The sequence below is a fragment of the Bos grunniens genome, chromosome 10 (genome assembly GCF_055505025.1).
Source record: "Bos grunniens cultivar Pamir isolate PY7600 chromosome 10, Bosgru_T2T1.0, whole genome shotgun sequence".
Taxonomy (NCBI): Eukaryota; Metazoa; Chordata; class Mammalia; order Artiodactyla; family Bovidae; genus Bos; species Bos grunniens.
The window spans coordinates 51,678,402-51,695,451 of NC_141174.1; the positions used below are offsets into that span (position 1 = coordinate 51,678,402).

At 42.7% G+C, this 17,050-nt stretch overlaps 2 protein-coding genes across 15 annotated transcripts in view; one reads left to right on the plus strand and one right to left on the minus strand.

Annotated features, from left to right (window-relative positions):
• Window positions 1-7,013, plus strand: part of LIPC (lipase C, hepatic type) — a 183,253-nt gene extending 176,240 nt beyond the window's left edge. For 2 of the 3 annotated variants that reach the window (XM_086321203.1, XM_086321204.1), the window contains 3 exons: window positions 326-443; window positions 2,006-2,224; window positions 6,856-7,013. In XM_086321203.1, the coding sequence (XP_086177329.1) occupies window positions 326-443; window positions 2,006-2,224; window positions 6,856-6,967 (449 nt within the window). In that variant the 3' untranslated portion in view covers window positions 6,968-7,013. The remainder of the gene's footprint in view (window positions 1-325; window positions 444-2,005; window positions 2,225-6,855) is intronic. The other variant, XM_086321205.1, reaches the window with a different exon arrangement.
• LOC147364520 (uncharacterized) overlaps window positions 1-15,225 on the minus strand; it is a 254,466-nt gene extending 239,241 nt beyond the window's left edge. For 6 of the 12 annotated variants that reach the window (XR_015134624.1, XR_015134625.1, XR_015134626.1 and 3 more), the window contains exons 1-2: window positions 12,422-12,546; window positions 12,220-12,341 (exon numbers count right to left, since the gene is read on the minus strand). The gene's annotated coding sequence lies outside the window, so the exon portion shown is untranslated. Of the gene's footprint in view, window positions 1-9,192; window positions 9,420-9,545; window positions 9,718-12,219; window positions 12,342-12,421; window positions 12,547-13,876; window positions 14,017-15,150 lie in introns of those variants that run through there. The other 6 variants (XR_015134622.1, XR_015134630.1, XM_086321207.1 and 3 more) reach the window with 4 other exon arrangements.
• Window positions 15,226-17,050: the final 1,825 nt, after the last annotated feature.

Here is a 17,050-nt window from a genome sequence, read left to right on the forward strand (position 1 = left end):
GGAATGGTATAACAGAACTTCATCTAGAAATTAGTGAGAATACCAACTATACTCCTATTCTGCCTTTTTTTCTATTTTTTTCTGGATAATACTTATTATATTACAAACATAAGTCCTCTTAGACATTAAAGAAATTCAGAGAAGGAAAAAAAGGAAAATAAAAACACTTTCAGAATTCCACCACCCAGAAAACAAAATTGGGTTATCTATTCATCCATACTTTTCTCTCTGCTTTCTTAAATTTTAAAAAATACAAGATTTTTTATTTTAAAAATTCCTGCTTATGTTGTCTTTCTCTCTCCGTCGCCATCCCACGCCCCTCCAGTTTATCATTACCAGTTCAAGATTCGGTTCATCAACCAAACTGAGAACCCTGTAGAACCAACTTTCACCGTGTCATTCCTCGGAACAAGAGGGGAGAGGCAGAAGATCCCCATCACTCTGTGAGTATGAGATACAGCCCCGTCCGTGGTGAGGACAGGCTTAGTTTTCTCACAGGCTCTGGATGGACTCTGCTTTCCAAGGGTCGGGCCAGGCACAGCTCACTCTTCTCAGCCCAGTATGAGTGTCCCAGACACCCTGTCTGACGGGACATCCGCCCACGCTCGGCACCTTGTCACGCCTCCTCGGCCTCGCCCAGTCCCAGCCATTACTTTATGTCACTGCCACCTGTGTTTGTGATGGGCCCGAAGCGACAGGGGCCGAATGTAAAGGGGAACCAGAGGTGGCCAGTCTAGGAGGAATGCTGAGAGCAGGCGCAGGACACATTCCTGTCCCCAGGAAGGCCCTGAGCACCTTTCCAGTGAGTTCCGAAAACCATAACCCAGAAATAAAACTGGTCTCATGCAACTCGGCACGAATTTTCCACTCAGTCAGCCTGCACTGCCAGCCCTCCCCACCTGTCCTTTGCCCTGCTACACACCTGCTCACAACACAGGCAGTGGCTTCATGCCGCCTGCACAGGCTGGCCAGCTTCACCGGCCGCTTTATTTCAGCATCTCCACCCTTAGCATGGGCTCTCCTTGGGAAGTGACACCAGCCTTCATCTGCTCCAGGGACGGTTCTCAGCCTCCTGAAAATCACCCCTGGTTTTGAACCTCCAATCATCCCACGGGTTCAGTCACTCAGCAAGGAGGTGTCAGTGCTCTGCACTAGAGGTAGAGAGGACCCTATCCTTAGGGTGCTCCCAGCCTAGTGGGGTGGGTGGATTCCTAAATGGTGCTTTGCACATTCCTGCAGGAAGAGCTAAGATGAGCTGAGCCAGGGAATCCTCCAGCCACCTGTCTCACCCTAAATCCAGTGTTAACTCTGCACCACCCCAAATCTCTCCCTGGGGGAGCAGGGATTGTTCTAAGTAGTGGAAAGAGTGCCTGACTGCTCTGTCAATACTGGGACATTTTAATGTCTTGGAGATTAGTGAGTAAAGCTGATAATGAAACCTAAGGATCTGCATTTAAATTTTGCTCCAAACTGGTACATCCCTTTTATATATGGTTTTCTATTACTGCTATACTTGTTGTCTTAATGGAAGTTTCTATTTATGTTGGGGAGGAAGAAAAGCACTGATCTGGAGAGAAGACTGTAGTGTGGTGCTCATGTATTGATCATGAACCTACAGAACCTACAGAGAGCTGTATTGCCCAGAGACACCTGCCTTTTTTGGAGGCAGTTCTCCTGATGTATTAAGCTAGAGATTAGGAAGCCTGAGCTAAACAAAGTTAACTAGATTCATCACTGCAGAACACTTGCAACCTTTTAAACATGCTATCACAGAAAATAAGATGGTTTTCCCAGTATTACTGCTCTGGAAAACCCTTTTTTATCCTGGCACATCTATTGCTATCTCTATTAATAGTCTGTCCACCACCACTTTGGGAAATGCAGCAGAAAAGACCATCACGAGTCATTCAGGCAAATCTAACACATCCTGAAAATCCCATCCTGAAAGCATCACTTTGCCGTTACAAATCAACTGACTATGTCTGGTTTCCTTTGTATCTTCAAGGAGCAAAGGAATTACTAGTAATGAAACCTATTCCTTTCTAATAACATTGGATGTGGATATTGGGGAACTGATCATGATCAAGTTCAAGTGGGAAAACCGCATGGTGTGGTCCAATGTCTGGAATACGGTCCAAACCATCATCCCCTGGGGAAGAGGGTCCCTTCACTCAGGCCTTGCTCTGAAGAGCATCAGAGTCAAAGTGGGAGAAACACAGCAAAGGTGAGTGCTTTTTCAACCTCCTCCTAACATCTGTTGAGCATCTACCTACGTCAGTACTCTCACAATTTAATACTTGCATTTATCTTATGAAGTGGGCATTGTTATGTTCCAACGATGGCATACAGATGCTCAGAAAGGTGCAATGACCATCCTGAGTTCCCAAAGCCACAGGTGGAAGGACCAAGATTTACACCCAGGTCTCTGATTCCCATCTAGCCTCTTTCCTCTGCGCCCCCCAGCCCCCAGTTAACAGCTACCTGCCTCCAGAGTCTGAGAACCACTCCCTGGCCCAGTGCTCTTCAGATTTCACCACGTGCTGGCCCAAGGACCACATTTTGAACAGCAAGGACCTAGAAGTGACATTTCTTCTTTGTTGTTTACCCAGAGAAATGCTTTTAGCAGATCACAATCTCAAAATCTCACCCTGAAGTGGCACCTTTCAAATCTTAGAATGCCAAGGGATCGCTGGGAAGCTTATGAAACAAGCAGAATTCCCAGACCCACCTGAAGAGCTTCTGACTGGCTGTGGTCTATGGAGGACCACACATTTGGTAATAAGAGCCCTAGGAAATTCTGGTGTGGACCAGCGGGTTACCCTCAGGAGGTATGGTTCTGTGTGACTGAATATCTCCCTTGGCCCACGGTGGGGGTTGAGGGCAGGGGTGGGTTGAGGGCAGGGAGTTAAGGCAAGAAAGGATGTCCAGCGGCTCCCTCAGTCCTCTCAGCAGAGCAAAGGGATGCTCGGTATATTTTCCCAGGGCTGCCGTGCTTTTCTGTGGTTCTGCAGTTCCGCAGACCCTCTTCTGTCTCCTCCCCACTCTGTTCAGGAAATGTGTCTCTCCTTTCCTACTGCCCTCTGTTGAGCAGCCCGCTTTCTCTCTGGAGTGTGGCCAGCGGAGCTGAAGAGCAGCACGCCCCTCACCTCTGAACTGCTCTCCTCCCTTACCCCTGGGGTGTCGCTACTAGCAGCCGCCCGTGGCAGATTTATGCCCCCTGAGTCCCTCACACAACCGCACTGCGAGATTTTATCTCCCTGGGATACAAAATCCTGGCAATTACTAAAAGCATACTCTGCAGTCAGCCAACAGATTTCTCCACATGATCAATTTGAGAAAATTAAACTGCTTCTCTCCTCTTCAGCGCTTAGCTATTCTTGCATGACTTGTTGGCCCTTTAGAGCAGCTCAGCTTCTGAGCATCAACCCTCCCCGGATTCTCTCAGCTAGAGAGTAAATCCTCAGTTTTAGAGGCCGCTCGCCGTGACAGTTCTAGGTGCCTCGACCCGAACGATAGTATAAAACACAGGGCTGCCTTCTCCCCTGGTGCTTACCCACACAGCTCTGCAGAAGGAAAGAAGGGAGGGATGAGAGCAGTGTTCCAGAGCCTTGCTGCACCATGGGCTTGAACTAGGGGCTCCAGAGCATTCACCTCACAGAAGCTTCCCAGTGACCCTCTGAAACAGGTAGTATTTCAGGAGCCTGAGGCTCACAGGAGTCACACACCTTGGGGACATTGCTGATAATTGTCTGAGCCCAGGTCTGACTTGGTTCGTCTGATCCGTTGCCCATTCGTTGCCTCTGCAGTTTCTAACAGCTCCGCCTCCATTAGTCACGGGCCCATTGATCTGACTTTCTTTAATCTAGCAGTGCTGTAGAGCTGGAAATGAATATATATGCACATCACAGCTTTCCTCAGGGCTGTAAGAGGTACATCATGAAAAGGAAGGAAGGGATCTGGGGCCTATAGTTCTTTAAGTTTTTAACTCAGTGCTTCCTATAGGTCTTTGGAGTACCCAACGCCATTGGGAAGAATGCCAAAAAAAGTCAGAGTTGTGGCTTTGGGCATTAAGAAACTCCAGGACCTAATTAGGAAAATAAGATGCGTTAATTTTACTAATGATCTGCTTCATCCCAGGGTTTCTCAAACTTTAACGTGCACATGAATCATCTGGGAATCATGTTAAAATGTAGGCTCTGCTTCAGTAGGTAGAGATGGAGCCTGAGAGTCTACATTTCTAACAAGCTCCCAGGTGCTGCTGATGCTGCTGGCCCATGGATCACACTCTGAATAGTGAGAGTCTAGTATTGCAGGGTCTAGAAGTCTAAGAAAGACAACGGTTCAGGTTGGTTCTGTGGGTCAGTGTTGCAGCAGGCTTCAGGGAGGCTAAGAGGGATTCCCAGAGAGACAGGCAGTGAGAAGAACAATACGCAGACAGAATCCAATGACCTCTGCATCAGCTGGACCTAAAGTCAAATTTTGATTTCACTGCTTCCACCTATGTCGGCTCAGACAATAACTGTTCCTCTCTGAGACTCAGTTCTTTAGGAACAAATGGGAATTATAATATGTACCTCATGCAGCTAATAACAACTACCAATTTCTGAGTACCTTTTACAAACTAAAATCCCAGAGCTGGGATGCAAACAAACCTCACTATCTTAATCTCTTTGCTAACAATAAGAGAGAGAAAAAAAATGGTTAAGTGACTTGCTCTTTACCTCTGTGGAAGGAGTTGAATGAGAGGTGACTTTCTTCCCCCAAAGCACAAAGTCAGGGGTGAGAGGACTGTTGTAGGGTGAAGACCGAGAGCAGAGAAGATTGGTTCTATAGCAAGACATGAAAAGTGATTGGCTAAACAAAATGAGAAGATATTTGATTGCCTCAGTAATCATACAAACGCAGACCAAAAATCAATGAAATTATCACTGGTGACCTATTAGTTTTGCAGGAGTCAAAACACAGATAACATCCAGAGTTAGTAGAGGGGTGGAGAAACGGGCATTCTCATATACTATTCGTGGAAGCATAAATTACAGAGCTTCTGTAGGGGAATTTCATTCAACAACTAACATTTAGTGAACATATATCTTATGCTAGACACTGCTGTGGCTACCGGATATACGGTAGTAAAAAGAGTAGATAAACCCCCTGGTCTCATGGAGCTTATATTATCAAAATTTGACATATGCAGAATCTTGACCCAGAATTTTATGCTAGGTGTCTACCCTGGGGAAATATTCAACATATCCACTAAGGATATCTATGCACTAAAATGTTTGTTGCAGTACTATTTGTAAATACTAACCCATTGGGGAAAATCCAAATCTGCATTAATAGGAAAATGGCTAAATGCACTGTGGTACATCCATACACTGGAATGTTATATAGCAGGTGAGAAAGAATCAAATAGATTTTTTTTTTGAAATATAGTCGATTTATAGTATTTCGGGTATACAGCAAAGTGATTCACCTATCCAGATTCTTTTTCATTACGGGTTATTACAAGATATTGAATATAGTTCTTTGTGCTAAGGTCCTTGATGTCCATCTACTTTATGTAGAGTAGTGTGTATCTGTTAATTCCAAATTCCCAAATTATTCTTCCCTTTCACTTCTCCCTTTGGTAAGCATAAGTTTGTTTTCTATGTCTGTGAGTCTATTTCTGTTTTGTAAACAAGTTCATTTGTATGATTTTTAGATTCCACATATAAGTGATATCATATGGTATTTATCTTTCTGTCTGACTTACTTCACTTAGTATGATCATCTTTAGGCCCATCTGAGAATGAAATAGATGTGTATATACTTATACAAACAGGTCTCCAAGTATGTTATTTGATAATGAGGAAATTTTTTCAGAAAAATTCATACAACAAATTTTATATTTGTATATGAACATCCATATAAGTGTAAATGCATAGAAAGAGGTCTGGAAAGACAGAAACCAAACCATGAAAACAGGGAGAGGAGTCATATTAGTGAAAGGTGATGGAGAAGACCTTTAATACTCAACTTTATATATTTCTTTACTATTTGAATTTTTCAAATGCATCCATAATTACAATACTTTTTAATTTTAGATGCTTGATTTAGTAAATACTTGACCTTAGATACATTTTTTTTTTTAAAAAAAAGAAGCTAAAACTACAATTCTCTGTGACTATTGCTATTTTTTCCCCCCCAAATAGATTCAATTGAAGTCAGTAACACAAAATAGCATCTCAGGCCAAACCAATGGTCAAAGTCATCAGCTGTTGGTCTCCAAGAGAGACCCAGAACCTGTGGTGATGTCCTTTGTGGCTGGAAGATCAAATAAAAGGGAAGGGCAGGCTTACACTGCTGAGCCAGGCAGATGCTGGTGACAGTGGCCTCATGCCCAGGTACCTTTAAGAAGGCTGTTGACAAACTGGAGTGTGTCCAAAGAAGGAAGGCTGGGAGCGAAGCCTGCCTGTGAGGAACAGTTGAAGAAAGTGCGAATGTTTGCCTTGGAGACAGGGTCATGTAGTGAAAGAAACAATTGTTACTCTCAAATCTTTGATGAGCTGTATAAGGCAGAACAAAGCAGGACTGCCCTAGGACTTTGAGTTCTTTACAGAAGTGAAATATCACACCATGAAGAGGTCCTGGAAGCCTTACACAGATTGCTTTAACTGATTTGGCTTTTGTTTTTCTCTGAAGTTATAAAAATATTTGCGGTCTTAAAGACCTAGCTTTTTTGTTTTTTTTTTTTTTCTTTTAAAAAAATAGCATAAAGTTCATGTTACATGAATTGAGTATTTAACAAAGGACGAAACATTTCAATAAGCTCCACCCAAAGCTTAGTGCTATGTTTGTTTGATGTTTCCTATGCAGAATGACATTTTGCTCAGAAAACATGAATGATCTACTACTTCACCCAGCCCGGGAGAAAACCTTTGTGAGATGTGAAGCAAACTCTGAAACACTGAAACGAAAGATCAGATGAGCTTTAATGAAGACCCAGTGTGAAGAATAAATGATTTTATACCTTATCTGGAATGGTTGCTTTGTTTGGAAACCAAAGTTACATAAAGAATCTTGCATAAAGCTTTAATAGGGTTTAGATTTAAAAGGGAGCTCATTTCACTGTTATTAACTGAGATTTTCCAAACTGTTATGTAACTATATTCAAATATTAGTGTAACCAGAAATTTCCCAATTTTCTGACTAATTGGTAATATATGCAAATAAGTACAAATTCAAGAGCCATCTGAGATCCACTGTTCTAATTTAAAATGTCTTTTACAATTAAGTCAAATTTCCCATATTTCCTGCTAGTTTGTTCTGATCAGTTTTTTGAAGCATGCTGGAAAGGTACTTCTTTACAATATAACTAGCACTTCCATAAAGTGAAATTCCAGTTAATCACAGCTGTGTGTCCCAAAGCACATACCCTTTAAGACCATTCAGCTCACCCAAAGAAAAAAAATTCTACTTAAACTAAGAGTTTCCATCAAACAAATCATACAATTATTTCCCTGAACAAAACTGAGAGTAGTAGAATTCTCCTAAAACTACTAATGATAACCATAAAAGCTGGGCAGTTGGTCACTGTAATGATTAAATTACTATTTAAGTACCATTTTCCTCTTTTACTAATGCTTGCTACAAAAGCTAATGGAAAACTTGGACTATCTCAAAGACTTAGATATCAAATCTCACACTGCCCAATAAATGAAATAATGATGCTTTGACCAGCAAATTCCACCACAGAGCATGTGAAGGAAATACTAGATCTGGCAATTACTTGGATCTGTGTTTCACGTAATTCAGAGAGGAGAATCTCACTATGCACGTCAAAGCCTCACCTGACCTTGGCATAGCCCCAGCTCTACACAGCTCATCATTCACATGCTCTTCCCCAGAGCAGGACTCCTGCAGACAAAAGTCCTGAAGAGATGTCTGCCTCTGATGAAATCAATTGCATGATTCACTTTTATTTTTCTTGGAAGGACCCACAGAACTAAAGGATGTGGGGCAGGAAGGACAGCTGGGTCAAGGCTGTATACTGTGTCCCGAATGCTACTCTTGACTGCAAAAGCATCTGACTGCCCTTTAGGCTATTGTGTGTGTCTAGAAATATTAGATACTAAAATGAACAATGTTTTCCATTATGTCAGAAATACTAAAATTTACAATAAGATAACCTTTGCATTAGATTAGCATGTTTTATCATTGACTATCCAGAGAAAACTTTAAATATCCCTTTTTGGGACTTCCCTGGTGGTCCAGTGGTTAAGAACCCACCTGCCAATGCCTTCCTTGCTCTGGGAAGACCCGACGTTGCCTTGGAGCAACTAAGTCCATGCACTACAACTGAGTCTATGCTCTGGAGCCCACAAACCACAACTACTAAAGCCCGCACACCCTAAAGCCCATGTTCCACAATAAGAGAAGCCACCAGAATGAGAATCCTGGTCATCACAGCTAGAGAAAGCCCGCTCACAACAACGAAGATCCAGCACAGTCAAAAATATAATAATTAAATTAAAAAAATTTTAAACACCACTTTTTATATATATTCTTTTGCTATATACCCTGTAGAATCTATGTACAAGTCAAAGGATACTCCTATCAGCCTTGAAACATCACAACCAGAAACAGTACACATATTCACCCATGCAATGCAATGAACTGTGGTATATACTTACTAATGGTTGTTAAACAGCAGCAAAAAAGATGACCCAAAGCTACACACATAACAAGATAAGGCTGAGTCTAGAGTGAGACCAGAGAAGCATCGAGGCAGCAGAATTTAAGGAAGCACTGTGGGCTTATGCATTTACACAAACACACAAAATATATATGTAGTATGTCACAAGGAGAGCTAAAGTGTACCAGTAATGATAGATAAAATAGGTGGTAAAGGACTCAGTGGTTAAGAATCCACCTGCCAGTGCAGGAGACAGAGATTTGATCCCGTGTCCAGTAAGATCCCAAATGCCGCAGGACAGCTAAGCCCACGCGCTGAAACTGCTGAGCCCACGCACCCCAGAGCCTGTGCTGTGCCAGAGGGAAGTGGCCAAGGGAAGCCACTGCCATGAGAAGCCCGAGCACCGCAACGAGAGAGAGCAGCCACCACTTGCCACAACTAGAGAAAGCCCATGCACAGCAACAAAGACCCAGCTCAGCCAAGAATTTAAAAATAAATAATAAGTTTTTCTAATTAAATTAAGTTAAAAAATAAAACCAATTTTATTAAAAAAAAAAAAAAAAAGGTGGTAAAATACTAAGTGAAATCAATAACACCCCTGGCCCAAGAATAAGATTGTAGTAATCTGGAAAGAGGAAGTGCGCATTGGAGTTCCCGGTGCCAGCAACATTGCACATGTCACTCCGGATGGTGGTTGCACAGGTGTTCATTTTTATCACCATTCTTTAGTGAATTTCTTCATGCACTATCAGTATGAATGTCACATTTCGTAATACAAAGAAAAAATAAAGGGCAGAGTTAAAACCATTTCTCTAGCATACTTTCCAATACTAATTAGTTTCACACAAAATATAATTAGAAATTATTTCACCTTCTGTAGGAAAACTTGAAGTGACACAGGACGTCATAACATTTTGGGCAGAGAAATCAATAAGCAACCAACACGACAAATGGCTCACAAGAACATTTGAGACTCCTCTTGGCATGGATTACTTTTCACTCGGGAAGATGTGTTCATCGACATCACATTTTCTGAAGAACATCTTAGGAGGGAAGTCAAATAGGGAAACTGAATAATGCAGCCACATCTGTTCATTGCACATGCAAAATGCTGGCTGGTTCGCTGATTATACTCACCTCTCCTCCAAAGAATCTGTATTTATGAGCCCACTCAGGAAAGATAACACTGGCATCTTGCCTTTCAGGCAAAAGCCTGTTTGTGCTTTACTTGTAAGAAAGCACAAGGAAAGAAATGGGGCGTCAATAACACTGCAGCTGGGCTCTTTGAGGTGCCCCAAGTCAGAGAGAGGGAAACAAGCATTCCATTCAACACTAAAATGCATGTGCTGCCCTCCAGAGCAAAGCTGCCTGTCCTCAGCATTCACCTTGATAATGTTGCCACAAACACTGAAATTTTGGTGGTCGTTACACATCTCTGGGGTGGCAAAGCAAGAAGTCAGACTTCCCAGGGCAAGGCCAGCTTTCCCACAGAGCCTGGATGAGAGGGAGGTCAGATGGATGGTAAATAGATGGGCAAGAAGAAGCCTGAGGGGACTTCCCTGGCGGTCCAGTGGTTAAGATTGAAACTTCCAATGCAGGGGGTTTGGGTTTGATCCCTGGTTGGGGCGCTAAGATCTCACATGCCTCGCCGCCAAAAAAACAAAACATAAAACTGAATTAGTATTGTAACAAATTCAATAAAGACTTTAAAAATGGTCCACATTGAAAATATATGTTAAAAAAGAGGGATACTAAAGTCAATCCACAGAGTCACCAGCTACCTGCTTACCTTATCTCATACTACAAACTTTTTGAATTCCAGTGATCTCTGTGTGATGAATGGCCCCCAGCAAACCTCATTCCTTCCACTGGGGCTCAGGATAGGCTGCCCTCCAAAATGCCACAATGGCATACTGGTTATTTTGGATTAAAGTTACTTAGGAAATGGCCAGTGCAAGAGGGACACCCTTTTGTACCTCCCTAAAAGCAGGGAATAAATCTCTCCTGTGAAGGTGCCCTTTCTGATCTGAAGGTAGGACGGACACTCTTATCACCAGAGACAAAGAACTGGGTCTGAGAAGCCTGTATAAACAAAGCTTGTCACTTCTTTAATTTACTACCCCAAGACCAAACTCTGCTTATATTCTTTACTAATGGACCACCCAAAACCTAAGTTTCTTCGTCCTGTCAATTCCTCACAAATGCATTGTCTCTTTGTCTAATAAGTATAAAAGTTGCCTGCTTTGGCCACGTCTTAGGTCCCATTTTATGAGACTGCCGTGTGCATGAATTCAATGTTTCTTTTTCTCCTGTTAATCTGTCTTGTGTCAACTTCATTATTAGTCCAGCCACAAGGGTTTCCCAGGTAGATAGTGGTAAAGAACTTGCCTGCCAATTCAGGAGATATAAGAGACGCAAGTTCAATCCCTGGATTGGGAAGATCCTCTGGAGAAGAAAATGGCAACCCACTCCAGTATTCTCGCCTGGAGAATCCTAAGGACAGAGGAGCCTGGCGGGGTACAGTCCATGGGGTCGCACAGAGTCAGACACGTCTGAAACGACTTAGCATGCATGGCTGTAAGAACTCAAGAGGAGTAGAGGGGGGAACCTCCCCCTCCCGACACTTATCATGTCTGCCTTGTCTTGTGGCTCCTTCCTCTTCTTTCCTCCAGAATGTCCTCCTCCCTGCCTAACTGGGTCTTATTTATCCACCCAGGCAGTCACTTCACCAGTCACTTCCTAGCTCAGCCCAGCTGACAGGGGTCTCTGTCCTCTGAATGCTCAGCCGTTCTGTGAGTGATGCTCTCTCTGGGGCCTCAGGAATTGGTGCCCTGCTGGTTTCCCGCCACTTCTCCATCTCCTCTCTGGTCCTTGCCCTCTATTCAGCCTGGCAAGGTTGGCACTCCTCCAGGTCGAGGCCTCCTTCTCTGCTCACTTGCTTCTCCCTCTTTAGGCCATTTTCCCACTTCTATGCCTTCATTTTTGACCCATGCAGGCCAACCACTCCCACATTAGAGTTGCAGTGTGGGGTGCCCCCTGAGTGGAGGGCACTCCTGCATATGCAATTGCCACTCTCAACGGTTCCCCCTCTGCTGTCTCACAAGCTGCAAAGGTTCAGAACTGAGCCCATGGTGTCCTCCCTGCACCCCCCAATCCTGCTTCTCCCCAAGCTGTCTGTCCTATGGCTCAGTGTGTATCATTTACTACACCACTAGTTGCTGATTCCAGACATGGGGGTGGGGAGTGGAGCAACTGTAATACTTCCTCCCCTTTGGCCCTTCACAATGGAGCAATCACCAAATCCTATGGATTCTGCCATACTTCTTTAAAAAAAAAAAAAAATTTAAATATTTATTTGGCTATGCCAGGTCTTAGTTGCAGCATGTGGGATCTAGTTCCCTGACCAGGCATTGAACCAGGGTCCCCTGCACTGGGAGCATGAGTATTAGCCACTGGGCCACCAGGGAAGTCCCCTACCCATACTTCTTGCGTTTACATCTCCCTGATTCCGCCGCCATCATTCTAACCCAAGCTGACACTCTTACCTGGATGTTGGCGACAACTTTCCGCCTCTTCTCGCTGTACCCAATCCTTTTTCAATCCATTCTCATTACAGCACCAGGGTGTGTTTTCCTGCTCTGAGTCTTTAAAATGACTTCCCAATGCTCTTCGGAAAAAAGCCCAAAATAAATTACCAATATGGTAGCTTCCCCTTTTCCCTCCAGTCTTGTCGCCCTCACTCCGTACATCATGGTCCACCTGGTCCCAACTCAGCCTGCACGTTAGAACTGCCTCGGAAGCTTCCAAAAGGGCCTACTTCTCAGCCCCAATCCTAGGGACTTTTATTAACTTGGTCTGGGTAAAGCCTGGGTATCGCGAGATCTGAATGCTTTCCTGGTGATTCTAATATGCGCTAATTTTGAGAACCTGGGTCTAGGCACGTGGACCGTCTTTCAGTTCCCTGAAAGGTGCAAAGCTCTCTATTGCTTCTCCGCCTTCCCCTTCTATTCTCCCAGCTTCTTCCCATGCTTGAAGTCCCAACTGAGGTGGTACTGCCCCAGGGGTAATTTAACAAAGATTATCCCACCCTACACAAATGTATTGGGCTGCCAAAAAGTTTGTCCGGGTTTTTCTGTAACATCTTATGGGAAAATTCGAATGAATATTTTGGCCCCCACCCCCCTATTCCCACCCACTCTTAACATCTTTTAATTCTGGAAAAATTATACGTGACCATGCCATTTTGGAACAACAACAACAACAAAAAATCAGTGATCCTGTCTTCATATAAAATATGGTATTTCATTCATCATAGGTTTTTGCATTAATTTTGATTTTTTTAAATACTGCACTAAAATATTGTTTCTCTTGATAGCTGAGTTTTTGGAGCCACCTTAAACTGCACACCAAAGGCAAGGGCCTCAGTCCCCCCACCCTGGCCCTGACAATGTGTGGGTCTCTTTGTTTAATGGCTCCTCGTCCCCCGTCAAGGACAAACATGTTTTGAAATCTACAAAATTTATATCAAGTTGTCTTTACATTTATATTGTTTGGTACACAGTCTTAACTAATGCCAATTCTGCATATGTGCTTTACATGGTTAGATAAAATTCCTCTTATGTTGCTTTTAATGTTAAATTTCTCCTTGTCTACTCTTAAATTTGCTATTTTTAAAAAATATATATATATTTGCTTAGTATCTTTGTCCATCCCTTTCTTTATAATTTTTTCTTTAAAAGTTTTAGACATTTTCCTTCTAGATGTTGTATAGCTGGTTCATTTATATTTCCAGCTCAATCTAGGTGTCTCTTTTAGTGGGAAAAAACCAGTCCCTTCAAATTTAGCATAATAATTGTACCCCTCTATCTTATTTAGTTATTGGCTTACTTATTTCCTACTTTTCATTGTATTTATTTTTGCAGACTGATCAAATTGATATTATTTCCCCTTTCCATCTTGTTAACATGACTTGTCTTGTGAATTTTCCTTATATTTCCTGCTAGGGTCCCTTTCCTGTTGCTCATAATCAGATAGCAATGACTTTACTTTGCCATTATATGAAAACCAGACATAAATTTCTCCCATGAAAATATTCTTTCAGCGTTTTCACTCCAAATCTTAGAATACATCCACTTCCCCTGCCAGTCCCACAGCCAACGCCCCAAAGGAGACCTTTGGAACATTTCCCTGCTTCCCACCCACCTGCAATGCCCAGACTTGCTGAGCTTCTCTATGTTTAGTTCCAGACTGTTTTTAGAGGAGTTGTCAAGGCAGATGGTGATGTGATCAGTTCAGGAAAAGAACAGGCTTTCACAGAGAGGAGAGCCCAGCAGCACGCCTCAGTCAGAGTTGAGCTTCTGCAGGTGCTGTGTCCTGTCCATCCAGGTGCTAGTAATACACCTTGATTTGGGCGGTGATCACTTCTACCATTTTACATTTTACATTCTCCTGGCCCTTCATCATTCTTATGGAGACTTTGACTCCGAGTTTATTTGGTCACTAAGTAAAAGAAACTGGTAATTTATTTCTTGAGTTATTTTGGAAGACTGAGTGAACTAAAAGTTCACTCAATTTCCATAGAGTCCTTTTCTCTCATTGGTGGCAGATTCCATGTTGTAGATAAGCAGTTCAGTACTAGGATGGCTCTTCCTCCTTTAGGAGTAACTTGTTCTTTGCTATGGAAACTCATAAGATTTTTTTCTATTCTTGTAGCTCAGAGATATAATATGCCTAAGAGTATTTTTTATCATCAATCGTTCTTGGAACTCTGTGAGATGCAAATCTCTTATCAGCTAAGAAACTCCTTATATTACTGATTGCCTCTTCTAGTGTATCCTCCACCCCCTTCTCGGTGTCTATCCATCTCCTGATTTATATCTGTGATTTTGCACCGTGCTTTGAGGTGTCTTTCTCTTATCTTCCACGATACTAATTCAGGCATCAACCGTGACCACTTTCTCCTTCATCTCTTGAAACTTTTACATCAAAATCTTTTTTGGTCTCAGAAAATCAGAGTGTGCGTGTGTGTGTGTGCACGCGTGTGCGCGTTGCACTTAAGTCTCAAGTTTTCTTATTCTTTTGGTTCAAGGTATCTATGCCAATAGCCATTTCTGCTCTGAGGGTTCTGTTGTAATCCTTCTCCCTGGCTGCTGGGCCCCACAAGGGAGCTTCTTTTCCCTTGTTTGTTCCTTCGGGCTCTGTCCCATGTATTGGGTATCTTAAGTGGAAGCATTCCCAAAGTAGTGGAAGGAACAGCAGTCTCAACTTCCCCTGGCCACAGCTTAGCAGCAGACAGGTTGCCAGTCCTCCAGGGAAGCATGAGAAGGAAGCCTTTCCTGGTCTTCTCACCTCTTCAACTCAGGGTTCGAAGCAACTCCACTCACCTGCTCAGCTCCTCGGGAACCAGGGAGACCAGGTACACTCCCAAGGACCTCCCCCCACCCCCAACATCCTCTGTCAGGATGGTAACACCTCACCAACATTCCAGGCACTGTCTGCTTCCTGGAGGCCCCAGCAGCTGCTCTGCTCAGGAGAGGCAGGTGGGTTAAGCTGCAAGTAGAAAAAATGCACAATGCGCTCAGGCTGCTTATCTTTCTAGAACCTCCTGTTCCTTATTCCTCATGTGTCAGAACTTCCTCTCTTGTTGTTTCTCGTTTCAAAGGGCTCAGTGACTATCACTGAATAAATGCCACCACTCCTACCACAAATATTTTCTGGTACAGTTTCTATCATTATGCTTTTAGAAGCTAACTCAAACTGGCTTAAATAAAAAACATTAAAAAAAAAAAATCTCAACAAACAGGGAAGTCTCAAGATAGCATGGGCTTTGGGGAAGGTTGATTCAGCAGCTCTTTAATATCATTAAGATAAAGTGGTTTTTTTTTTCCCCCTCTCTCTACCAACCTTGATGTTGGCTTCATCCTCAGGCTGATAGCAAGTTGGATGCTGCAGCCTCAGGCAGCACACTAAGACTTAACAACAACCAGAGAAAGTCAGAATCCCCGCATATCTTCCTGGCCAGACTGGGTTATGTACCCACACTTAAACTTGCTAGAGTTGACAGCATCAACCAAAGACCAACCATCCCTAACCACGTGGCTGTTTGAGAAAATACTTAATCAGTGAACACTTGCTCACAAGCTAAATGTTCTCAGCTCAGTAAGCAGGTTTTCCCATGAAAACAAGGATAGCTGGCATTTGAGCGCTCACCATATGCAAGGTGCCTTACATTCTCATTTAATCCTCATCACAGTCCCCGAGGTAGCTAATATTATCATCCTTGTTTCACAGATGAGGTACTTAAAGCTTAACTAACTTTAACTAAAGTCACACAGTTAATGAACCATCATTTTCCTCCTTACAGATTCTATGTCTATGAACACAGCCCAGCATTGCAGCTGGCAACAGAAAATATCCTTTATGTATTAATTCCCTTGGACCCTACCATGAGAGCTCACTAGGTACTCTATGTCTTTCACGTTACAGAGCCTGGGAACTGGCTCACAGTGCAAATCGTTCACAGCAAACCCTTAGCTGTGCGCCCCTGATGCAGCTGGGGAAGTGCAGAGCTGCCTGGCCATGCCTTGGAGTTTCACCTTTGTTTATTGTCTATCGAGCTCAAGAATCCTAATATAAAACAAGCCTCAAGATCTTATTATGATACAGCTGAGCCCTACCCATTAAACACTCATGGCTTGTGCATTCATTTTGTATATTCCTTAAGTATGTGGGAAGTCAAACAAGTATTTTATACCCCTTAAAAGCAACACACGCTCATGGAACATAAGAACTTATGGGGAGAAGGTATCTGAAGTTCCATTCCTCAGCTCTCTTCCTATTCCCAGAACAATCAATTACTATGTGGTGTATTTCTATAGACTCTTTCTGTAGTGCATTTATTTTTAATTTTAAATTTTCATTTATGGTAATATTCAAAGATACATAAAAGTAGAAACATAGTAAGGAAGCCAATGTTCCAATCACCCAACTTCAACCATCAACAATGACAGTGTATTGCACTATATTTGACATCACACTATACGCAGTCATTTTTAAATTATTTATTATAAAAAGAATATTTCATAAAAGTTCAAATAATATGGAAGAAAAAAGTTAAAAATAAAACCTCTTCCTCTCCCAAGACCCTTAATTCCAGAGCTCAGAAATAATTTAAGTTTCCAATGTATCAAGTAGACATTTTCTATACATAAATTATGTATCTTTACAAACTTCAAAAATTTCACACAGAAGAAATCATGCTACACATATTTATTAATACTTGCTTTTTCCATTTACTGTTTACTTTATCTTGGAGGCTTTCAGAAGTGAGTACCCAAGAGTGCCCTGCATTCCTCAACAGCTCTGGTGTTCCATCGG